The 25,538-nt window shown below is 41.8% G+C and overlaps 1 protein-coding gene across 9 annotated transcripts; it reads left to right on the top strand.

Annotated features, from left to right (window-relative positions):
- Window positions 1-1,986: 1,986 nt before the first annotated feature.
- On the top strand, window positions 1,987-24,674 carry LOC119494200 (catenin delta-1-like). Of its 9 annotated transcripts, none has more exons than XM_037779911.1 (22): window positions 1,987-2,137; window positions 10,039-10,162; window positions 11,519-11,682; window positions 14,993-15,061; window positions 15,177-15,296; window positions 15,463-15,731; window positions 16,397-16,684; window positions 16,852-17,092; window positions 17,213-17,435; window positions 17,717-17,909; window positions 18,018-18,135; window positions 18,230-18,383; window positions 18,595-18,612; window positions 18,941-19,009; window positions 19,222-19,349; window positions 19,588-19,738; window positions 19,917-20,109; window positions 20,419-20,615; window positions 20,720-20,761; window positions 20,857-20,924; window positions 21,192-21,246; window positions 22,932-24,674. In XM_037779911.1, exons 3-22 carry the CDS (start codon window positions 11,524-11,526, stop codon window positions 22,988-22,990), a joined length of 2,814 nt encoding a protein of 937 aa, XP_037635839.1. In that variant the 5' UTR covers window positions 1,987-2,137; window positions 10,039-10,162; window positions 11,519-11,523; the 3' UTR covers window positions 22,991-24,674. The 9 variants fall into 9 exon arrangements, with proteins under 9 accessions (XP_037635839.1, XP_037635844.1, XP_037635846.1 ...); XM_037779912.1 differs by lacking the exon at window positions 1,987-2,137 and adding an exon at window positions 2,359-2,648; XM_037779916.1 differs by lacking the exon at window positions 18,595-18,612.
- Window positions 24,675-25,538: the final 864 nt, after the last annotated feature.

Below are 25,538 nucleotides of genomic sequence, written 5' to 3'. Positions count from 1 at the left end.
CCCACTTCTTTGGCTTTGGTTTCACCCAAAGATCTGTAAAGTCAGAAATAAATCACACAATAGACAGAACTAAAAGTGCAATTATTACTGCAATATCAAGAAAAAACACTTAAAATTACAGTAATTTAGTGATCCCTAAATAGTTTGGCAGTCAAGCATGACTCATATAAGTCAAGTGATTGCAGAACTCAATCTATTTACTGATCAGCCACATGTGGAGGATGTGATGATGGTCACTGGTAGTGGGTTTTATGTGCCAATAGTTTTATCATGTTGGCGTGGAATGCTGTTGTTGAACTTCCCCAAGAAATGCAGCTTCCTCTCAGGCCATTGTTCTTGGGCAATCAATGAAATGACATCAGTGTGTGTGTATATGTGAGGGAGAGAAGGGGAGTGACAGACGGAAACAAATGGGAGGAGAGAGGAGGCGGTGGGAGGTAGCCTATTTTTCCTGCTACTGCAGCAGGATGTAAATCCTCCTGCTCCTCTTTTATACTCATATGATAACAGAGTATCACAGAGACAGGTGGAGACAGAGCAACATTTCCTGCTACAATGTAGCACATATGAAGAAATTAGGAAAAGATTCTTTACAAAAATGAAATGTAAACTCCCAAGATTATGATTCCCTCTTTGACCAAAATAAAATACAACATCTACTTGGAGAAAATAGTGTCATCGCCATAGAAGCTGCAGGATATGTCAGTGTATGTCACAGCCTGAGAGACAACCACAACAACACATAATAGGTTTTAACTCACACTCTGCCTTTTATTTACTCCTTTACTTCATGGGGGTTATTTTTTTATTTTTTTTACATTTATCCTTTGATATTGCAATATATTGTTATTAATTGTTTTTTATTTTGTTTATTTGTTTTATTGACACAACAAACATGAATTACTTCTTTATTGTTTTTTTCCATTTACATGCATGTTCTGTTTAAATATCTATATATTGTAATTTGCTTAAAGGAACTGTTTGTAACTTCTTACATGTATAAATCACCCGGGTCGGTGTCCCAGGCGCGCGCGCTCACATATGCGCGCTCACGTGTGGCTACGCTGTTCAGACAAGACTCCAACACAAACTACACGGAAGCACCAAAACCGCAAAGTTATATCTAGTGAAGCCCGTCTTGCAAAACAGTGTTGGCCGCGGTCGGAGGACGCGGGGGAGACCGTAGCTTTGGTCTCCAGGGCCAGAGTCTCTGCTGTACTCTGCTCCTCTGCCTGCCTGCTTGCCTTCACACAGCTTGCTCCACCTCTAGACGTGCATGCGCGCACACAACACACTGCAGAAGACTTCTTAGCTCTGAGAATATTTAGTGAATGTACAGTGGACGTTTGTGCAGAAATAAATGCTGCAGCTCCTCCAGACCAACAGAGGTTTTTTCCGTGTCTTGTGAAGTGACGGGGCTCCGCTGTTTCCTCCGACCGCGGTCGGGAGGCTGAAGCAGGAAAAGCCAACACTAGGATCAGCATTGATTCATGGAGAGACCTTCATCTGATCAGCTAACATTACCGTCAAGCAGGTGAAATATAGAGTGATATTGTGGTTTTATCTGACGTGTGTCGCCTCACTGTTTTGAGCGATGCTCGTTCATGTCTATTAGAGCGAGCACAAGCCCGACGCTGACTTTCGTTGACTTAACGGCCACAGGTGTCGCTGTTAACAAGCATTTCTGAAAGTTACAAACAGTCCCTTTAATGAATTATATATGTATATAAATTGATTTGTTTTGTTCTTTTTTTTTCTTTTTATTTATTTTTTAATTGACGCTTTGGCAGTATTGTTCACCTGACAGTCATGCCAATAAAGCAAATTGAATTGATTGCTCATGTCAGTCTGTTGTGTGTTTAACCTTTTATTCCCAGTCTTGCCTGCCTGTCTAGAAACTTGTGTGACAAACACCTGTAAGAGAAGAGGAATTGTGAGTGCGCCGTGTTTACGGTAAAGCTGATCCCGCCCTCCCTCTCTCTCGCTCTGATAGAAACCCTCCGTGATGTCGCTTCGTCTTTAACGAGCTTGACCCAGAACCGAGAGGAGAGGAAAGGAGGGGGAAAAGAGGGGAGAAAACACTCACTAAAACACGGAATAGTCTGGAAGGGGGTCGGGACAGGTTTCCACTAGCAAGGTGAGTTAATTCATGGTTGCTATATAGCGGTGGACCGCGGTGTTTTCTTTCTACAGATAGTGGGTGCACTGCAGCGTTGGCAAAAGGAGTGGTCACATCATCATCGAGAGATCAGGCAACACGACTCCTCTACAAGCTAATGCCAAGCTAATGCTAACGGTTAAAAAGTTCTCACCGTGACCGTTGGCCGTTCTAACGGTTAGAACACATTCAAACGGAGCCAACGGCTACAAACGGCTAAATAACGGCTGAGTTGGTTTAAAAATGTTGCTTAGCTACGTAGCTAAACACACGCGGCTAAATGTCTGTGTTTGCTATGCTAACGCTAGCCTTAGTCTGTCTGTTTGGCACGGCTCTCTCTCTCAGTCGGGTTATTGTGATGCTAACGTAGCAAGACAAGCTAAACCAGGTCATACTGGGTGCTGCTGAGCGAGCATGTTCTACACCAACTAGGCTGGTTTGATCCTCAACGGTCAGGCATGTATCTGTGGCCATGGAGCGGTAGCACCGGGTAGGCTTTTGTTCGTGAGAGTCGGTTTTATTGTTGCTGCCTCTGTGTGTTTTTAGCTAACGCTGCCCTAGATTGGTGTGTTACGTTGGCAAATCAATTCACGGCAGTCTGTGGTGTTTCTGCTAGGTTAGGTTAATGCTAACGTTAGCTAGCTGTTAGCAGCTCCAGGAGGAGACGGTTGGGACTTCCAACAGGGAATATGAAGTGACCATGACAACGTGACTGCGACTTCAGATAGATACATAGATACTATAGATAGATAGAAGCTATAGATAGATAGAAACTATAGATAGAAACTATAGAAAGATAGATAGATAGATAGATAGATAGATAGAAACTATAGAAAGATAGATAGATAGATAGATAGAAACTATAGATAGATAGAAATATAGATAGATAGAAAGATACTATAGATAGAAAGATAGAAACTATAGATAGAAACTATAGATAGATAGAAACTATAGATAGATAGAAACTATAGATAGATAGAAACTATAGAAAGATAGAAACTATAGATAGATAGATAGATAGATAGATACTATAGATAGATAGAAACTATAGATAGATAGATAGAAACTATAGATAGATAGATAGAAACTATAGATAGATAGATAGAAACTATAGAAAGATAGATAGATAGATAGAAACTATAGATAGATAGATAGAAACTATAGAAAGATAGATAGATAGAAATTATAGATAGATAGAAAGAAATATAGATAGAAACTATAGATAGATAGAAAGAAATATAGATAGAAACTATAGATAGATAGAAAGAAACTATAGATAGATAGAAAGAAATATAGATAGAAACTATAGATAGATAGAAAGAAACTATAGATAGATAGAAAGAAACTATAGATAGATAGAAAGAAATATAGATAGAAACTATAGATAGATAGAAAGAAACTATAGATAGATAGAAAGAAACTATAGATAGATAGAAAGAAAGATAGATAGAAACTATAGATAGAAAGACAGATAGATACTATAGATAGAAAGATAGATAGATAGACAGATAGATACTATAGAAAGATAGTTAGATACTATAGATAGATAGATAGATAGATAATATAGATAGTTAGTTAGTTAGTTAGTTAGTTAGTTAGTAACTTTATTGATCCCGAAGGAAACTCAAGTTTCCAGCTTCACAGTTCCATAGTGCAAAACATGTTAGTAAAAAGTTAGTAGTGCAAAGTACAAACAAATATACCAGATATAAAAAATACAAGGCGATGAAGAAAACTGTTAAAACTGAATATAGTGCAGGGTAACAACTGTGATACAGGACTATGCAGAAGTATTTTGGAAGCAGACAGTTTTACCAGTTTAAGCAGAAATCTACTTATCATTGGTAAAAAAAAAATAAAAAAAAAAAGCCCCTGAGAGAAGAGTAGTTTAAGGTAATTGGAAACCTCTTAACTTGTTTGACAATTATACGTTGAGCTTGTTTTGTGTATTTGAGTCTTGTCTAAAGGGTGGTGGTCCTCCAGTTACATAGTCTGTCACACACGGGCTGGGATGTTAAAGTTTGTCCGCCTGTGAACCTGTTGGGTGGGTCCTGTGTGAACTTGTTGTGGTAGGAAAATGCCTGGGTGGGGATAACTGTCAGCTTGAGAGTGTGAACAAATAAACTAGTTTTTCCCTTGTAAACATTGGTTTATTAGTGCCGGGATGATACACCTATCTCCCAATTCAATACAGATTCAATACTTGAGTGCCAATTCGATATGTATTACGATTCAATATTTAGATTTATTGCATTTTTATTAACTTTTTTAACACTAGACCATAGGAAAAAGTTAAATCATACACTTCTAGGGACTTTTACGTTTGATTTTCAGCATGTATGTAGTCCGAGATTGTCATGAAGTCTAATATATCAGTCATTGTCAGGATTTATTTTTTTCCAGTAACTCAAAAATCAAAGAATAAAGACATTTTCCACAATTAAGTAGTATTTTCTTTTTGATTTAAGATAAGATTCCTTTATTAGTCCCGCAGTGTACAGCAGCAAAGGGGATGGTGCAAAAAACAAAATGCATCAGCTAACACAGTAAAAAAAAGAGCTAAACAAAGTGTAACAAAATATGAACCATTTAAATAGAAGGAAGTATAAAAATAGGAACAGTATATACAGTATTGACAATAAACAGACTATTAACACAATTGCACAGTGGAAAATGATATTGCACAGTGAGAATGAAATGAAATTCCACCTGAAAATATCAGGTTATTGTCAGTTTTGTCCTGAATATAATCCAATTAATCTTATTTCCATATATTGTATATACAGTTCTCTTTGTTAACTCATTTTTCTGAAAACCGGACGTAGTCGCACATGTATACTTCCACTAACTTTGCCAAGTCCTTCGCTAGCTCTGCCGTCCGCTCCACTCTCTTTATACATCCATTCCAGCACCGTCAGGGCCGTTTGAATGCATTTAACATAAATGTCAGTATATGGGTGCTCAACAGTTGTAGCGTCGGCCGATATAGCTATGACTGGGTCAGGGCTGTAGTTGATTTAATGTGCTGCAGGTGCCACCACTAATAACACCATGTGTGCCTCTCCTGACTACTTGTCTCTTAAGTCGTTGTTTGATTGTTGATGGATGCTACCAACGGTGACTGCAGTTGTGTCTGCTCTCTTAAAGTGTGCAAGTTAATCCACAAAGGGCCTAACCTGTGTGCGTCTAGTTTGTGCACGCACATTAACATCATGTGTGTATGTGTTAGGAGGTAAGTGGATTAGCGGGCTAAAGCTTCAATCCCATTACAAGCCAAGCTCAGCTTAAACCAGCGCCGGTGGCATCACACTGACTTATTGGCTAACTGTAGTGTCCGTTACCTCGAGATGCGTGAGCAGATGTGCTTTTTGACTGTGAATGTGTTGTTTCAGTGGGAGTTTTTGCTGCTGACGGCAGGTGTAGGCGCTTATTAAATTAACCAGAGTTTCATTATGTCGACAGAGGCTGCATTGTGGGTTACATGTGTGTATGGTCACAGATGTCTTCTGACAGGGGTGAGTGAGTCATGCTGAATGATGGCTGCAGAATCAGATGGAGATATGTGACTCGTGGTGTGTCAGGGCTGGATCAGATGTTTGAGGGGTGTATGTTGTTGACCTTAAGGCACTGTGCCTGACATCTTGACCATTTGTTGGCGTCATGTTTGGGATAGCAGAACATAAGCCTTTCTCTGTGCACACTTGTTCCCTCACTCTTTTTTAAAGCTTTAAAAACCATTGTCCTTTGCTGCTGATTGTAATTTTTACCTATCTTAATGTACATTTGTAGCGAATGAAGGCTCAGGATCAGCATGTATGAAAAAATGGTTCAATGGTTTCTTCGCGATTTTCTATTCTTTTGCTGCTTGTGTTTTGCTGCCTTTCTTTTTTTTTCTTTTTTCTTTTTTTTTCTTGGAGTAGTCTACCTGGTTATTTATTTTAGGTAAAAAACTAGCAAAGCTGAACCACCAATCAGAGTGATTTCTTCTCCAACGCGGGCAGACTAGAGCTGACGGTGCAGGACATAACGAAAAATCTAGGCTGTCAGATGTTCACAGACAGCCCAAAACTGTCCGATGGCCGACCATCAGCTTGGTCTGTCTGGGCCTTTTGAGGATTATTTTCATTATCGGTTACTGTGCAGGTTATATTCTTGATTACATGTGAGAAAATAGTAAAAACATGCAATTTCCCAGAGCCCAAAGTGATGCCCTGCTTGTTTTATTTCAATAAACAGCCCAAAACCCAAAGATAACCAATTATAGAGGAGTAAGAAAAAATACAAATATTCATATTTGAGACATTGGAACCAGTGAATATTTTATATTTTTACTTATAAAAATTAATTGTATGATTAATCAGTATTCAAAATAGATTTGACCTGGCAATCCACAAATTGTTTCAGCTCCTTTTAAAAAGAAAGAAGTGAGGAGTCAGCGGTTAGACTATGGGAACAAACCAAAATACAATACCTTATTACAGAAAAAAGATATGAAAATGTGATGATTCGATAACACAGGTTCACAAAGATTGCTTCTGGAAGGTCATGGAAGCAGAACCGAATGCAGTAGATGCAGAACAATATTAGCAAAATGGGAAGTGGTTTGTGGTCGTGTGATCAACATATTGACTGGTGGGGATTTTCACCGCGAAAACTTCCCTCAACCATCAGTAGGTGGTTTATCAGAGTGTACATCCTATAGGCTCTCGTGGTTTTGTGTTCAAGCAGCTCTGTTGAGGAAAATGTTTTTTTGGTGAGCTTAAGTAGCCGCCACGTCCCTTTACTCATCTCTGATATCGAATCCATAACATCCTGTTTCTCAGGAAGTGGGTTGGAGGGGAAAGGGGAGGGGAGTGGCAGTGGATTGTTTTCATTGTTCAACGAAACTCACCGCTGACTTTCAAGGCCAAAACTAACAGCTGTGCAGGGAGGAAGACGAGTGGGGAACAGAAGTCATGAGTGGGTTAAGAGCGACGTTAACTCGACCCCCTCCAGACACATACAGACACAGATGCACTCCAATATGTCCAATAATATCCTCCTCGCTCTCCCGACTCTTTTGACACTTGCGTTCATACTCTCGGTTGCACAAACTTCTTATTGTTCGTCCAACCTCCCGGACTGACAGCTGCAAATTCCCTCCTCCCCTCAGACTGCGGTTAAAACACACACACGCACACACACACGCACACACACACACACACACACACACACACACACACACACACACACACACACACACACACACATACACACACATATATACACATATACACGCACACACTTGGAATCACATTCCCAAGTACACTTGCCAAGAAATATCAACCACAGTTTATAATTCATCTAGCATGAATGACAGTTGCGGTCATTGGTGAAATACTATAGCGTGTAGCATGTTAATGATGATTATTTGCTCCATATAAGATAAGATGTGGAGCGAGGCAGTGTTTACGTTAGGCATTACATTATGGAAAGATGCCAGATGGAGAGAGATTGAAATAAATAGCAGAGCTGCACAATTAATCGAATATTTATCGTGCTCACGATTTTGGCTTCCCAAAGTTGAATGAACATGATCGACTGCGAGATTGACGTTTTTAAAATGTGTGTTCCGCTCATAGAAAACTCTTATTTTGATGCAAAGGTTTGTAAATTAGCAGGAATGTAGCACAAATTGACAGTGCAAGCAGTGCTCTGTTGATTTAATGTTGGTTAAAAAAACAATTTTATTTTGTACTGTGAATAAGAAGGACCGGTCTTATTTTTAGGGCTGTCCTCGACCAAAGAAATTTGACTAATAGATTCATTGATTTACGACAGATCTGTGAAGTGAGTTTCTCCACAAAGAATCACACAAAATCAGCACTTTAAATCTATCGGTTTACCAGATGTGCGCTTAAGTTTCTTGGAAATAAGTCATTCAGCATGAAAAAATGACTAATAAACTAAAGAAATCTTGGTGGACTAAAACCAACACAACTGATTAGTCAACTAATCGACTAAGAGTTGGACAGCCCTTCCTATTTTGATGCAAAGATTTGTACAAATTTAGCAGGAATGTATCACAACATGGAAGTGAACTCAATATTGATCAAAATAATCGTGATTATCATTTTGCCCATAATCGTGCAGCCCTAATAAATGGTTTGTCTTTCCTTGTATGGGGTAATTGCGAAGTTGCCTTACAATGATGCGGTAAACACAGATCTCTAAAAGATTTTTAGTGTCCCGCTAAGGTTGTTTTACAGTGGATGAGTGGGTGGGCTGCTGTGCTGAATTGGCAGGAGACAATGCTAGGAATGCAAGATTAGCCTTTTATCTTTTATTCAGCACTCCTTTCCTTATCTCTACCCCCTCTTTCGCTCCAGCTTCTCCTTCTGTGTTTTCCCTGCCTGTCTTTCGGCTTGTTTTATTTGTTTGCAGCTCTCTTACTCTGTTCATGTCTGTTTGTAGTGGATAACATCAGCTCTGTCCTGGCTATGACCATATATAGTCATGTGTGGTACAGGACAGCGGTGTGTGATTCGCTCAGGTGGGAGGTTATATAGCTCTGGGGCGCCACAGCCACTAAGCAAAGGATAGTGTGTGTGTATGTGACATCATGTCTTCCTCTCAGGGAACTTTATCCCACATGCAAATCCTAGTTTTGGTTCTGACAAATTCCTTTGTCTTGTGAAATAACCTTCAGCCACTCCTTGTTTTCTCATCAGTCCATCCCCCTTTCCACCCTTTTTTCCCACACTGGGCACACCCCAAGCCCTATAGCGTACATGCGTGTGTGTGTCATTCATTTGACACATATAAAGGAACAGATGCAGTTTCTCCAGGCTTCATTTTACCAGCTAAATGGTGTCGTAATAGTCCGTCTATCAAGCAGTGATATCACCGTATCTGTTTTTCTTTTTCCGTCTTTGCATAATCTGATACAGGTGAAACTGTGAGTCATCCTTCACCATCTCTCCACTTGAACTCATTTCACCTATGCTTGTTAACGCTCTACCTGTCGTGCACACAAACACCTGCTGCCTGAAATGAAAATGCAGGTTCCCTGTTTGTCGCCCAAATCGCCGTGGACTTGCACTCAGAGGAGTGTGTCTGTGCATGTTAGCAAGACAGAGGGAGGCACTGGGAAACTGAAATTTAATCGCCCCTCCTCTACCTTGTCCAACCGGTCATGCAGGTGTGTGTATGTGGGTGGCAATGCCTGTGTTATTCACCTTTCAAACCACGGCTGATGGGGAGCTTGGTTGCTGCAGCAGAGGGTGTATCAACAGATAAGAGGATCTGAGTCTCCACTTGTTTGGCTCCGCTATAACAATGTCTGTTTCTCAGAGCACAGCGTAGATAACAAAGAGACGTAGGGGGAGGGATACAAGGCAGCAAGTTGAGAGAACAAGAGTAGCAGACTGACAGAGTTGGGCTAGAGGTAGATGAAGACTGATTAGAGAAGAAAGGCTGGAAGAGAAACTAAAAAAAAAAGGCAAGGTTAAGAAGGAGACTGAGTTGATAAGAGAACATATGGTTCTTGAAGGATGTTACTATCTCTCTTTCTCTTTATGCTGACGGTGGCTGTTCTGTGGCCCAGAAAGAGCTGCAGGTTGGTCAACTTCTCACAGCTTGCAGCCGTAAGGCCGAATGTTGAGTAAATACAGGGTGTGTCTGACGGCTGAAGCTACTGTATGTCTCTGTCTCTCGCTGGGTTTTTTTCTGTTCACAAAGCAAACACAACCCCGTTGACACACTTGTACGGTATTCTCACTATGTTGCTGTTTTTCAAATCGAGGTGCCTTCATTCTTTTTCACTAAAACATTTCTCCCTCTTTCTCCTTATTATCCTCCTCCCTCCTCCACCTCCTCTCTGTCTTTCTCTCTCTCTGCAGTCCATTCCTCCCTCTTTTTGGGCTTGGTGGTTCGGTGACCTTCTACCCATGAGCAACTAGAGCTCAACCTCTGACCTTGGCGTGATCTCTCACCTCTTCTACCAAACCACGCCCACAGGTGAAGGTGTGTATTTCTGATTTTCTCTGAAATGAGCTTTGAGAGGGTGTTTGTGCTGCTTGAATCGTAAAATCCTTGGATTGAATGTGATGTGCTGTGGTGTTAATCTTCCTCCAGGTTCTATGTGAAACAAGCCTCATCCTCTTTGTTTGACAGGTTGTTTTGTACACTATAGCGCTCTGTATCACCATAAATTGGTGGTTTCATTTTCAATTCATGATATGTAAGTATGGAAAATCCACCTAAACATTTCCCCCATGACTTTATAAACCACATTAACCATGAAATAAACATTTATATGCAAGTGAAACACCCCATATTCTTCTAAAAGCTGTTTCCTTTTTAAAAGGAAGTTTGCTCGTAGTGTTCCGGCAATACTTCAATGCTGTTTTGCTTTGCAAAATCTACGCCTTGTAGAGGATTTATCCAGAAATCTCCCTTTGTCTGCCATTTGTATTTAAGAAGGTATTTTCCGGTGTGGTGTCTAAGAGGGTGAAAAGCCCAGAGGACTCCTCCATGCATGCATGCCTTAAGTGGCAATAACTTATTGATCTGCATGCAGGGGATGGTGATATTGACCAATGTAATGTTGCTATAACTATCTCCATATTATCATGATCAATATGTTGCAATATTAATGATCAATGCAATAGCCAGGGTTTTAAAGACTCCCCTCCCTCCATCATCACTACCCTCCTCCTGCAGCGTTTGTCTCATATTGTGTCTGAAATTTACAGCATCATGTGTGAATTAAGCTTTTAATGAAGTAGTTTATTATTCTGCTGTGTTTTCCTTTCACATAGTGCCACGCTGGAATGATTTCACTGTTGCTCTTACAGTTGGCAGTGATGCATTTAACACACGTCTTGTGATCTAGGTTTCTTCAGTTCTGACATGGAAGCTTGAAATTTGAGCCAGTCAGCCACCTTTTAAAGTCTGTGTAGTGTGTGTGTGTGTGGGGGAAAAAATCTTGAATGAATGAGTCATTACACCATGACAGGCTTTCCAAGGAGTAGACGTTGTACAGAAGAGCCCAGTGTGGTTGGGGAGATTTCATGTCTGAGTTTTCTGCCAAAAACATGTCTTTACAGTTACGATTGCTGTACTTTCATTATTGAATTCAAAGGAAGTGTTGCGCAATCCCCACGGTGCCGATTCCAAGAAGTCACCAGTCACCCGGGTCACCAAACAAATCAGATCACTTAACCCTTACTTAATATCAGCCCGAAAAAATCCTGCATCCAGCGGATCTTGCTATACTTTGTATGTAGAGGTGCGTCTGTGCTCTCCCTGTGCTTTAGTGTGTACGAGGCTGTATGGATGTGTGTAACGCCCCCCCTCTCTCCCCTTGGGGCCGTGTAGTGTGTATGGAGCAGTGTGAGAGCGCAGCGGCTCTGCTGGAGTCGGTCAGGGAGCAGGAGGTGCAGTTTGAACAGCTGACCCGGGCGCTGGAGGAGGAGAGGAGGAGAGTGGGCCTCCCCGCCACCAGCCCCTCGGCCCTGGGTCGCCCCCTCCCTCACACACAGGTAACAATAAACATCCCCATCCAGAGCCTCTCGTAGGCGTTAACAGCCCCCATCTTTCACTTAATATCCAATCCATGGATCACCATTTTCTTCATCCAATCCTCAAAGTTTTCCCCCTCCATCCATCCATCCACCATCCATCCCTTCTCTGCCTCCGTCTGCCTCCTCCCCGCCAGCGCTCGGCCAGGCCGTCTATGTTTGTGTGCGTCACCATTAAACGTCTTTCTTCATCTGTGCCTCTGAAGTCCGTCTGTCTTTCAGCCCTCAGTCTGCAACCACATCAGTTCTTTCCCGCACATAGCTCCTCTACTTCTAAACATGCCTGTCATCATCACACATTTCCCGCATGCCTTCACTGTCACTCACCGGATACACACCGACACCCACACACACATATACACCTTTCGTCGGGCCCCTGCTGTGGAATCTCAGTTATTTTCCTCCCTGTTCCAGCATGTCGTGTTATGCATTGCGGTCATCTGTCGTGCATGTGTCGCATAGTCCTGCATCCAGTGTGGTTTCTTATTCATCATGAAGGATTTTGTCTTTTTATTTTCATCTAAATCCTTTATCAAGAACACTAATTGATTTCTTTTGTTGTTCCTGCTGTAGTGTTCTTATGCATGCAATTATCTTTTTGTGTGTTGAACATCCATGATATTACAAGCTCCTTGATGAAATTGTGTTGTAAAATCACTGGTATTTGTTATGTTTCTGCTACATTATATCAGCCTTATAGCCACTGTGTTAGGGTTGGGCAATAGGATGATATACACCATCAGTAACATGTAAATGTATCTAGCATCCAATGTTTTGACATAATCCTTGAGAGCTGTATCTTATTTATTTTCATTATCCAGTAGTATGCTGATTATTTTCTCTATTTATTTATTTTCATTTTGTGTGCATTTTGTCCGACCAACAGTCCAGAGCCTAAGATATATAAATTACCACCACATAGGAAAAAAAACAGTAAATATTCCCATTTGAGCAGTCAGAACGGGTGAAGTTTGTGGGCACCTTTGCTTGAAAAAATACTTGGACTAATCAATAATCAAAATAGTTACAGACTGTCAATAGACCAATTGATAAATCGACGAATTGTTTCAGCTCTAATACCAGTTAATACCGTTAGCTGTCACTTTAATATCTCTTTGCTGTATTTGACCATTGTGTACAATGTTGCATATAATTGAGCAGGATTTCTGTCTGTCAAATATAGATTTTTATTTATTTATGGTATTTACATTAATACGATAATTGATCTGCAAAGTATTTAATTTGCTGGATGAACTAAAAACATTTATTTATTTTATGTACAGTTCCTGAATTGATTTTCTGTTAAATTTAATATATCATTATAAAGATCTGTTTAGTCATTGAAGATCAGCTTTCCTGTCTTAAGAGTTTTAAGGCTCTCACTCACTGTTGCCTTCTTGTCCCATTTTGTTGTCTCTAACAAAAGACTTGACAATCAGGGAGTGTTAAACTTCGATTAGGTGGCTGTAGGTTTAAGACGGCAGTTAAAGCAGAGCCATTATCATTAACACACAAGGTCAGGCAGTGTTGTATTCATGAGTTGACATATAAACATATTTTCCAGCACTTGGCATTGTACACTGACGGAGTAGAATAGTTTGAAATCTGTTGCTAAATATTTCTTTCCATTAAGGGCTTGCTGACATAGATTACATATTATGTTTTGTCTCTTCAAATCCTTGAAAGTGACTTATTCGATTAGTGTGTGTGGCAGCTGGAGGACGAAGGCCAAGAAAAGCAAGAATCTGTTTTTGGCCTTGTGCTAACTGTGCGTGCTTTATTTCTAAAAATATGAATGCTTTATCAGCCTCGCAGTCTGAACATTTCTCCAAGACCATGACAGAGTTTTTGGTAAATTAGGTGGTATTATAGGAAGGACCAGCTGTAGAGGAAATGTGCCCTTCTTGCTGTAAAAGTACACTTGCACTTCCCATTGCTTTTTAATAACAGCTGTGCCTCCTTGTGGACATAATATAAAGTGCAGTATGACATACTACTGCAAATGTAGTCGGAGTTTGTGTTTGATAAGGTTCAGAACATTGTTTGTAACGGTGGAAGTCACGGTTCGGTTCATACCTCGGTTTAGGAGTCACGGTTCGGTGCAAGTTCGGTATGAAGAGACGGTAGTGCAAGTTTCAAAGAGACAAATCCTCTTGCTGGTGACTGAGGTAGCATTTTGCCCACTGGCAACTTTATTAAATTATTTTCATTATAAAAATAAGGAACATTTTGAACATTTCTATATTACACCGAACAAACACTTTCCCAAAAGACAACAGGTCACAAGAGGCTATAAAACTGAAACGCATCTCTTATGCTTTGACATTGAAAATATCCTACAAACTAAACTACAAAAGAGAATTTGTGCATTAGGAGTGTTTCAATTAGTTTCACAATGACTATACTTAAACATTCAAAGCACCCAAATATTGATGTATTAAGCAGTAAAATGTAAGCTGTAAACAAACATTCAGAACAGCAACGCTGACACATTGTCATTGTCTTACACACAGCTCTCTCTCTGTTGCTGTTGTAGCTTACTGGGAACCTGCAGATGGGTCTTCCAGCTCCAGCGTTTCATTTGCATTCACCATAGTGTGACTGACAAGCAGGCCAAGTCTTTGTGCTAACCTCAACACATGTTGCTAATAGCGTACAGATAAAAGTTACCAGGCAGAAGTCGCACTTGTGAGCTTCGGTTCTGCACTACGTGCACCGGACTGTGACGTGATGGTTTGGCACAAATACACAAACCGTTACAGCCCTAGTCGGTAGTATCAAAGAAATACTGAAACTGATAGTAACCCAGGGTGGGTGGTAAAACAGTTGATGGGAAAGATTTCCAAAGTATCCCAATTATGCAGTGTTCACAATGTGATTCAGACTGATGCTATTGCTGATAACTGAGGCGGTGTTACTCAGGGTTAGGTAGAAACTGTCCAAGTTATACAGTGTGACAGTCGCTGGTTATGTAACAGAATACAGCAGGAGGAAGTAGGGTGTGAGGATGAGTGGCTGCGCTCCAAAATGTCCTCCCTCATGGCTGGCAGTGATTCACAGACCATAAACATGCAGGGACAGTTTGGTCAGCAGTGAATGTGCTTCAGCAGCAGTAATATCATCTGGGAGGTTGGAAGAAAGTAGACAGCACTGGCTACTTGGTATCATGCCTTCAACCTCACTTCTTTGTGTCGTTTCAGCAAAATTGTATCATATTTCAAATGTTTACAATGCGTATTTCACCGTCGTGTGTCTCTCTCTTTCATCCCAGAACGGGCGTTTAGGGGATGCAGACATAGAACGACTGAAACTGACTGACTCATACTTAAACGGCACACAGGTATGTGTTTGTGTGTATAGTTTATCATGTCAATTATATTGTTTGTCTTGAATTTAAAGCAGTAAGTGACTGTGTTTTTAAAAGTATAACTGTGTGGTGTGCCTCTACACTACAGTACAGAATGGTGGACCCTGCGCACGGCGCTCTAGATGAGAGCTACACGCCGGAGGACGACTCCCAGGAAGTGCACTCAGTCTTTTCTGAAGAGGGAACCGCACGGCGGCCAGACAATGGCGTAAGTGATTATGACACATGCAATGTGATATCATCAGACTTTTCCTGTAAAGGCTTGTAAACATCAAACTGACAGTTTTACGCATCCAAGAATGTTACACCACATGATTATCTTTTACCATAAACGTATTTTGATACATCACTCGCATCTCGCTCTCCCTTTTTAGATGAAGAAACCAATCTCGCGCACAGTCCTGCCCTCTGACTCCATGTCCATTGACGGGGGCTTGTCGGTGTCCGGCATGGTCATGGGCGGCTACAGCGCCACACTTGACCGTCCTTACAGGCAGCCCGTACCAGCAGACTACCCCACGGCCACAGTGCCCAGGAACTACCACTATGCCCCTGTAGTGGGTTATGAGGACTACCGGGGAGGCCCACCGTCAGAGGCATACACTAGCCTGAGCAGGGGCTCGCACATGGACGAACGCTACAGGTACAAGACCCCTGCTGGGAATGTTTTCTTGTGTGGTACTTTTTTTTTGTATACATTCTGAAATATGTTGCCTGCCATGTCGTTTCTGGTTTTCATGAGTGGACACAAAAGCATAATTCCCTGTTCTGCTTTATCAACATAATGTGTCACATTTGAACCAGAAAAATGGAGAATAGTTTATTTTTCCTATTAAATTCACTATAGAAGTGAGCCCAATGTGAGTAAGAGTCATAAGAGTGACTATGCTGATCATAGGTTTCATCCTCGGTTAACGCCTCAACTGTTGCTGACAACTAGAATTCTGGTCTTAATCATATCTAACAACCAAAATCCTATCAGATGAAGGTCCCTGGAGCAAAATCTTATTAAATGGGGGTCTGTGACCTAATGTGTATCAATTCAGGGGGTCCTTGACACGAAAATGGTTGAGAACCATATGGTTACTGTAGACACACGTTGCCGCATTCACACTAAAGTCAAGAAGTGTCAGACCTCATTTAACCCTGTTCAGAATCCGGGCTGTGAAGTCAGATAACGCATGTTTGATTGACTTCCAATAAGAAATTCATCCCACATTACTGTGTCAGTCTGAAAGAGGGATCACTCTGGAGGGGATCTCACTTTAACAACTCTGTTCACTTCTCTCATTCCATTCATTCCCCCAGGCCAGTTGACGGCTACCGGACCCTGGACTCTGGCTACCGGGCCCCAAGCCGCCAGCAGCTTGACCCGTATGCAGCACAGCCCCAGGTGAGTCGGGGAATGAGGGCCCTGGGCTCAGCGTTGGAGGTGCGGTACGGCCACAGCCCCAGCCCCTATGGTATGGAGGATGACCAGCGCAGTGTGGGATATGATGACTATGGCATGGGGCCTCCACCCATGCACCCTGGAGGCTACGGCACCATGCCACGCCTAGGGCCCGGCCCCGCGGGTATGGACAGACGAAGACTGAGGTAAACACAAAAAGCATTGCTGTGCCATCATATGACACATAAATCAGAGCGTGTCTGTGAGCAACGTACTGTGACGTTCCCTGCTGAGCTAATGTGAAACATTAGATCTCTTTCCTGAGACACACTTAACAAACATCTCTCTATTTCAATCCTCCTACGACATGCAGGAGCTGTGAGGATACTTTGGATGGTGACATGGGAGGAGTAGACCCTTACGCCTGGGGCATGACCGTGCCAATGGAGAGGGGGAGCATGGCTTCGCTGGACAGCACACTGAGGAAGGCTCCTCCTGGTTCATGGAGACAGCCAGAGCTGCCGGAGGTCATCGCCATGTTGAACTACCGTCTGGACCCCGTCAAGACCAACGCTGCCGCATTCCTCCAGCATCTCACATTCAAAAATGATAAGGTGAAGCAACGGTCACATTCAAATGCAGAATAACAGTATTTAACAAATATTCATCTTTTTGTATTGTGGTTATTTGGCAAATCCTTAATGTGAGCTTGATCATTTTGTGCGTGTGTCTAGGTCAAGTCGGAGGTGCGTCGCCTGAAGGGCATCCCATCCTTGGTGTCACTGCTGGACCATCCCAGCAAGGACGTACACCACTCGGCCTGTGGAGCACTAAAGAACATTTCATACGGGCGAGACCAAGAGAACAAGATCGCCATCAAGAACTGCGATGGCGTGCCCGCTCTGACCAGGTTACTGAGAAAAACCCACGACCAGGACCTCACTGACACTATCACAGGTATCAACATCATATGACGCTTGTAGAGATCATTTGTGTTGTTTTTTCATATTTACTTTGTTATAAGTTGTAGCCCTTCTCTCCTACTTTATCATTCAAACACACAAAAATAGGTTTGGATTGGTCATAACAAACTAGATAAACTAAACTAGAAGAAAACAAATAATTCAATCCAACATGGACCAGACAAAAAGTCTCATCGGTTATATTTGATTATTTTAAGGGCCAAACTGTCTGATTTTATTACAGTGCTGGTAACCGTATTAATTATGTCGTCCCAGGCACCTTGTGGAACCTCTCATCCCACGACTCAGTAAAGATGGAGATTGTGGACCACGCCCTGCACGCCCTTGCCGACGAAGTGGTCGTTCCTCACTCCGGCTGGGAGCGAGGGAGAGACGAAGGAGAGGAAAGCTGCAAACCACGCCATCTGGAGTGGGAGACCGCCTTGACCAACACAGCTGGCTGCCTTAGGTACACAAGAGGCATCAATGGATTGAAAGTCAAATGAGGAGAAAGGGAAACTATTTTTGAGAAGAAAACATGCAATTATGTGCTTAAACCTCTTCCTCTGTCCGACAGGAATGTGAGCTCAGAGCGCAGCGAGGCCAGGCGAAAGCTGCGAGAATGCACAGGATTGGTGGATTCACTCATGTACATTGTCCAATCACAGATCAACCGCAAAGATGTGGATAATAAGGTACCCGATGACATATTTTATGATATGAAACCAAAGCACCACTCTTCCTCCGTCTCCATCTTTGATCATTTCGCCCCCTCTTCTCTTCCTGCAGTTGGTGGAGAACTGCGTCTGCCTCCTGAGGAATCTGTCCTATCACGTTCACGATGAAGTCCCCGGCAGCACCCGCTACAAAGAGGCCGCGCCCCTCAACCAGGGGCCCGCCCCCGCTAACAAAGGCGGCTGCTTTGGCTCTCGAAAGGGCAAAGGTCAGTGACAGCTTAGAGTTACTGTGTCTATGAGATTTGTGGCTGGTGGTGGCTTTGAGCTTGGTGGTGGCGGAAGCACCTGTCGCTGTTTTTTCACACTCTACCACTGTTTCCCTCCTTTTCCTCTCCTCTCTCCCTCCTTACTCTTACCTCCCCTCCCATCTTTCTTCCAACCCTCCTTCACGTACTCCTTTCTCTCTGCCGTGTTTAGATGAGTGGTTTTCAAAAGGTAAGATTCTCATCTTGGCGTTGGTGAACTTTTGAAACTGTTGACCACTCTGTCATCACTCATTTTACTAACGCAGAATAATACTAAAGGAATGTCCAATAATATTGAATTCACATCCAGCTCATGAGCATGATGTCACGCAAACGTCATTGCATGTTCACAGTGTTTGTTCCACCGGTTGCATGGTCGCATCTCACATAACAATGTGCCAGAGTAAAAGACTGAGGAGAACTGACTGCTCATCTCAAACAGCTTCACATAATCTGTGTTATTTCTTCAGCTCAATCTTTGACGTTCTTTCTATTTTTAATTTGATTTCTCGCTGCAGGAAAGAAGGATGGAGATGATGGGAGCGGAGATCAAGTCGACATTCCAAAGAGGACAACACCTGCCAAAGGTATGCATGTCTCCCTTCCCTTCAAATCATTTATAATTGATCAGATGAATAAATGATCTTTAAGGTGCCACAAATCTTGTCCTGTCCTGTTAAGCTCTCTCTGTGCTGTTATCAAGCTGTGACCAGCACAAATGTTGAGGTTTGTCAAACTGTAAATCTGAACTAACACCTCTGTCTGTCTGTCTCTCTCTCTGTCTGTCTGTCGACTTCAGGTTACGAGCTGTTGTTCCAACCAGAGGTGGTTCGTGTTTACACATCGCTGCTCAGAGAGAGCAAGAACCCCTCGGTGCTTGAGGCCGCTGCCGGTGCCATCCAGAACCTGTGTGCCGGACGATGGACTGTTAGTACCATTTCTTAACAAACTGAATCAACTGAAAAATTCTTAGTAATGTTGTCAGGTGAAGTCTTAAACCAAATCTAAATGAGCATTTGGGGTCCATTGAAGTAAATTGAATCTGAATAGTCAGCTGTGATAAGGTCCATGATAACTGTTGTTTTTTTTTGTGAAGTGACCGGAGTGAAACAGCTGTCAATGTAAGGTATATTCATTGCTCCCTCTCTATCTGCGTGCTCTTCAGTATGGTCGGTACATCAGGGCCACTGTGCGTCTGGAGAAGGGTCTTCCCATGATGGCGGAGCTACTGGCTCATGGCAATGACCGTGTGGTTCGAGCAATGTCCGGAGCCTTGAGGAACCTCTCCATCGACAACCGTAACTGCCAACTGCTCGGTAAGGATGTATTGTGCATCCAAATGGGCTGCAAAATACTCTCAAAGAATATAACTTTTTTTTTTGCATTCATTCTAAATACAATATTCGATGCACCGGGGAAAGTGTGTGCAAGTTTTGTACTTTGATTGGTATCGCTTCAGATTCATTTTCTTACCTCACTGCGTGTCTCCTGCAGGTTTGCATGCAGTGCCTCACCTTGTGGCCAACCTGCCTGGAGGCCAGAGTCAGTCTGGGCGTACTCTATCAGAGGAGACGGTGGTGTCTGTACTGAGCACGCTCACTGAGGTGCTAGGCAACAGTGTGGAGGCAGCAAAGACGCTCCGAGCCTCGCAGGGCATCGAGAGGCTGGTGCTCATCAACAAGGACGGGTAAGTGTGTTCTGTAAAGAGAGCTAAGAATATAGTAAGGAAGTAAAAATAGTGCTTTCAGTGTGTCTTCTGGTACTTTCATAACTTATAGCTATGAATGCAGCTTGTTGCAAAGCAACATACAATGCATTTTATGATTGTAAGATACTTTTGCAGTCTATAATAAAGATATTTCCATACTTTACTGTTATGAATAGTTCTTTGATGTTGAGAAGTGAAGCGTCTGATCATATGTGAACTGGCTGTTGAAAAGATGTAAATCAAAACACTTTGGTAAATGTGTGAACATAATGTCTGTGTGTCCTGCAGCAAGCGCTCAGAGCGTGAGGTTCGGGGGGCCGGCCAGGTACTGCAGCTCGTCTGGGCCCACAAAGAGCTGCGCAAGCCTCTTGAGAAAGACGGCTGGAAGAAGACGGACTTCATGGTCAACCTCAACACCACCAACGGCCCGAGCACCCGAGCCAACGGAACCTATGAAGACAGCACCACGCCACTGCTAGACAGAGGTCAGTCTGCAAGAAATAATTTATGGTTTCAAAACATTTTGACTGCGTTTTAAACCCTACTTTTATAAACTTGTAAGTTTAACTTGTGTTTTGCTTCCTCTTAGGGGAAAAGAGAGACATGATTCCACTAAATGACCTCGGCCCTGGTTAGTACTTTATCTATCTACTTTTTATCAGGACAAATTCATCAAGATCATGATGAGATGTAGTATTTCTCATTCTTGTCTTCTTCTTTCCTCAGAGGCCTACTCTACACTGGACCAGAGGGAGAGGAGACACACTCTGGATGAAACCACAGACACTTTACCGGTATTTTAACTTTCGTCTCACGCACATTCACATGTCATGTCATGTTGGATTGCTCACTTAACTTCACTAACCCCTAATCTCCTGCACCACTATGAATACTTCCTGACTTAAACCTTTTCCTTTGGCAGCCTTTAACACAATTACTGACATTTTTCTTTTCTCACGCTCACTTCCTGTCCCTCCTCTCTCTCTCTCTCTCTCTCTCTCTCTCTCTCTCTCTCTCTCTCTCTCTCTCTCTCTTTCTCTCTTTCTCTGGTTGTCTCTCAGCGAGGGGTGTATGGGGGCAGAAAGGGCTCCTTGCCCCTGTTGGACTCCTACGATGGTTAGCCCTCCCCCCCTCCCCTCTACCCCCCTCTGCATGTAACAGCATGGTATGTCCAACTCACCTCTCGTCCTGCATGGACTCTATGAGCTCTGTTCCTTTGTCTATGATGGTGTACTGAAACACTGGTTGAGGTCTGCTGTACTGATATTTAACTATATGACGCCCTGATGTGATGTGTATTTGCTGGTATAGTATGCTGCAAGGTGCTCCTTGTCCATTGTGGTCCATGCAGTCTGTCAGTGTAGGGATGAACCTGAAGCTAAGATTTAAATCCTCAGATTAAAAACAGTTGTTTGTGCAGTAGTGTCGTCACAATACCAGAACTCTAACTTTGATACCAATGCTAGTTTTAATATAAAAAAACATCATGATTACTACAACCCAACATGAAAGAATACAAGTAATGTAGTGTCATAGAAAAACTATTCCTTAAAGCAGCTTTGTAACGTTTCCAAATGGGGTTTTTAACATGACACTCCTGTGATCTTTGTCCACTCAAAATAGTAGTGTGTATCTTATTATAGTGGTAACTGCCAGAGTGGACTTCCACTGTAGTAATGTAAGTGTGTTGTTTGATACTAATGCCATGTTGTGAAATATTTGACTTACATCCAGGATCCATGTACTCAGCTGCTGCTGCTCTATCTTTTGTCACCTGTTGTGGTCTAGGAGTTGTGCTTCAGTGCCCTCTTGTGGCTCTGCAGGGTATTACAACAATATACTGTTTGTGACAGAATACAGATTTAATGAATTAAGAGTAGGAAGAGTATGTATTTGGATACGTTACTCTGAAATAATAAGCCATTATTGATTACTTAGCATCATTTCCTTGCTGATGCTGGAAGGCACAAGAGATTTTTTGACTGATCTTAATGCACATTTTAGGGCTACAACTAACATTTACTTTCATTGTTCATTAATCGGTTGATTATTTTCTTGATTAATCGATTAGTTATTTGGTCTATAAAATGGTGAAAATGTCGATCAGTGTTTCCCGAAGCCCAAGATGACATCTTCAAATGTCTTCAAAGATATTCAGTTTACTGTCATAGAGGAGTAAAGAAACCAGAAAATATTCACATCTAAGAAACTGGATTCAGAAATGTTTGCAGTTACTCAAACCGATTAATCTATTATCAAAATAGTTTGCGATTAATTAAATAGTTTACGATTGATTGTTGCAGCACTACTTGTTACATTTTTAAATTGTAATAATATAATGCATCCCATTATTTTGCTTTTAAGTTACCCATTTTCATTCATATATTTTGAGGTCAGAGGTCAAAGGACCCCTTTGAAAATGGCCATGCCAATTTTTTTCCTCGCCAAAATTTAGCATTAGTTTGGAGTGTTATTTAGCACCCTTCGTGACAAGCTAGTATAATATGGTTGGTACCAATAGATTACTACTAAAATTACCACTAAAAATCGCAAGTTGCGTTGAAGAAATTGGTGGCGTTAAAACGAATTTGCGTTATCGTGTTATTATCACGTTAACCTTGATAGCGCTAGTTATTGAACATCTGGTTATTGTGACCGCACTACTGTGCAGTGTGCCATACTTATACCACGTAGTGAGTCTTTGTGCTGCCTCTTTGTTACTCGTGTAAATGACCCACATTTTATTTCTTGTTTTCACATTTTGACTGTTTTAATCGACATATTCTGCTCTGTTCCTCCAGAAAAACTGATAGTGTGCATCACCCAGACTGGGCCGTCCCTGCCCTACCACTGCTACTGAGGAGAGAAGATCCAGATGCACAGACTCTCTCCCTCTCGTCTCCCCCCTCCTCCTCCTCCTCCTCTCCTCTCTTTCTCTCTATCACCACACAGATGGGATTAGAAGATGAGGGTTGGCATCCAAAGAAAGAGGCCGCGTTGCAGGCAAAACGTTTCACACACACGTACAGATACATACACACACCTACTTTTTACGACTTCATTCAATTGTAGCAACAGAAATATATTCCGTTTTTAAATTATAATTCTCCTGTAAAGGCAATCACCTTTGTTGACAATCATTTGATTCCAGTGTTGTCATCCTGCTTGTTTTTGTTTTTTTCTTGCTATTGTCAACATTTCGGTAAATTTCGTCATGCCAACACCCGCATCCTGATGATGAATTTGTACGTAGACTTCTATGTAGGGTATATACTGTATATAAAAAGAAAATGGGATGACTGCATTAGTTTTGGCTCATTAATTTAAATCGTCCCTTTACTGGGATTGATGGGAGGTTTGGGCCAACGGCCGCCCTGTAGATTGAGAGTGTTGTTTATATAGGAGTTATTTTCCTGTCTAGAGTTATTTTCTCTTGGTTGGGACGAGCACAGGTGTAGACAAGAAGAGGGCAGGTGTGTGTATATTTGTCATACAGTAAGCCTGTGGCCGTGTGTGTGTGTGTGTGTGTGTGGAAAATGAATATGGACCTTGGAGTGAGTGTGTTTTTGTGTGTGTGTGCACGGACCAGACCCATAAGACCATATGTTGATTATTTCATCTGTTCATGTCTGTTTTCATGGTGTGCTCCTCCTCCTGTGACAAAGCTTTTTTTGTTTCGTTTGGTTTTCAGTACCAATTGCCTCTTTTTAGTGTTTGAGAACTTCATTTCCACCAGTGAAAGAAACAATTTCAGCTGCTGTGTTTTGACTTCTCTGTCTGGATTTAGCCAACGACACCAGTACAACACAACACTGAAATGTGAAGCTGGAAACATCATACACTACTAAACCACTAAAACATTTAGACATCCTGCTTCAAACCATTCCTTTCTCTACTGTAAAAGATTCACACTATAGACACAACCTACTTTATTCTTCATTTAGAAAGAGACAAACACTTCAGGAGGGTCTTTTTAGAATAATTATCTCCTCTTTGAATCTTTAAGAAATCACTACTTAGCTTTTTTTTTTTTTTTTTTTGCAATATAATCGTTCATATAGGCCTTCTTGATGGGCCGTTTTACAAAACATTTAAATAGTTTGAGTTTTAACAGACAGATTGGGAAAAGATACTGACGTTTAATTTAATTTAGGAGGTGGACGAAAAGCACATTTTGGTCTATGATCCATTTGTTTTTATTATTCTTTGTTGTATTTTTTCCACTTTGTGTCAGGTTTGTTTGTATTTTATTTCGGGTTTGTATGTATGGGAGCGGTGGGTGAGAGCATTATGCAATTTGTTTAACTTTTTAGTCCCAGTTTTATTCATGACGGTTGTTTTTAAGGCAAAAGAGACCAATCATCTTTGTTTTTGTTTTTTTTTTTTACTCTCCACACACAGTATATTTGTAATGTTGCCTATCCATGTAAAATTATGATGTACCATTCATACCTGCCTTGGCTCTGAGAAGTTGCTTTTTTCAGTAAAGTATGTAACTGGTAATACTGTTGTTTTTATAAATAAAGATCTTTTCTTAGACCAGATTTGGTGTGATTGATGTGGCTGTGTGTAGAGGTGAGGAAGGACTGCTATATCACGTAGATAAACATGTCTAATTACAGAGACGCAGTCTGTCCAGCTCGGTAACTTGACACTATGTCAGATATTCCATTTCTAACATCATTGGATGTTAAAGGGGGGACTCCGTTTTGGATGCTCTCATTATCAAGGCTTGTTATCTGTGAAGGCATTTGTGTCACCAGACCTTTCTTTTTAAACTCCGTACAAACACATCCATCTCCCAACTTAAGACTCCAAGCTGTGGTCGGGATTCATGTCTGCGTAAAGCCGATTGACTTTCAAACACGCGCACCTAAAGATATTTAAGTGTTGACGTTCTCAGCTTTGCCATCGTCTCTGCTTACACATGCTGACAGGGAATAGCTGCTGTGTATGCGTGTGTGTGTTTGTGTGTGTTTTTCAGGCTGCAGACATGTCGAAGGAACACACGAGGGTTGTACGAGGACGTGAAAGTGTCTCGGCGTTTCCGGTATGCAACACATCTGAAATTCATCCCACACAGATTGAGAAGCAGCTGCTGGATCACGAGGGACTTTAAGTGCATGTCAGAGTGTGAAAGTTTGATATTAGTCAGGTTCGCGGTGTGTATGTGACTCATACAAAGTCACACAATTTCACACAGTGTCTTTTAAATGTTAAAGTGTAAATGTTGATGAAGAACAATACGATTTCACACCCCCACAACTACTTAAATGAGTGTGTAAAATGCAGGGCCGTATAGCTAATAATCTGGAACGTGAGGGTCATGGACTGACTATGACTTTTCACATGGAGGCTTGTCTTTTCAGCACAAAAGTTCATGGGACCCGATCACTTACATCTGAATC

This window comes from Sebastes umbrosus, chromosome 9 (assembly GCF_015220745.1).
Source record: "Sebastes umbrosus isolate fSebUmb1 chromosome 9, fSebUmb1.pri, whole genome shotgun sequence".
Classification (NCBI taxonomy): Eukaryota; Metazoa; Chordata; class Actinopteri; order Perciformes; family Sebastidae; genus Sebastes; species Sebastes umbrosus.
Note: the sequence above shows the minus strand (reverse complement) of the source record. Positions and strands in the feature narration are given on the sequence as shown.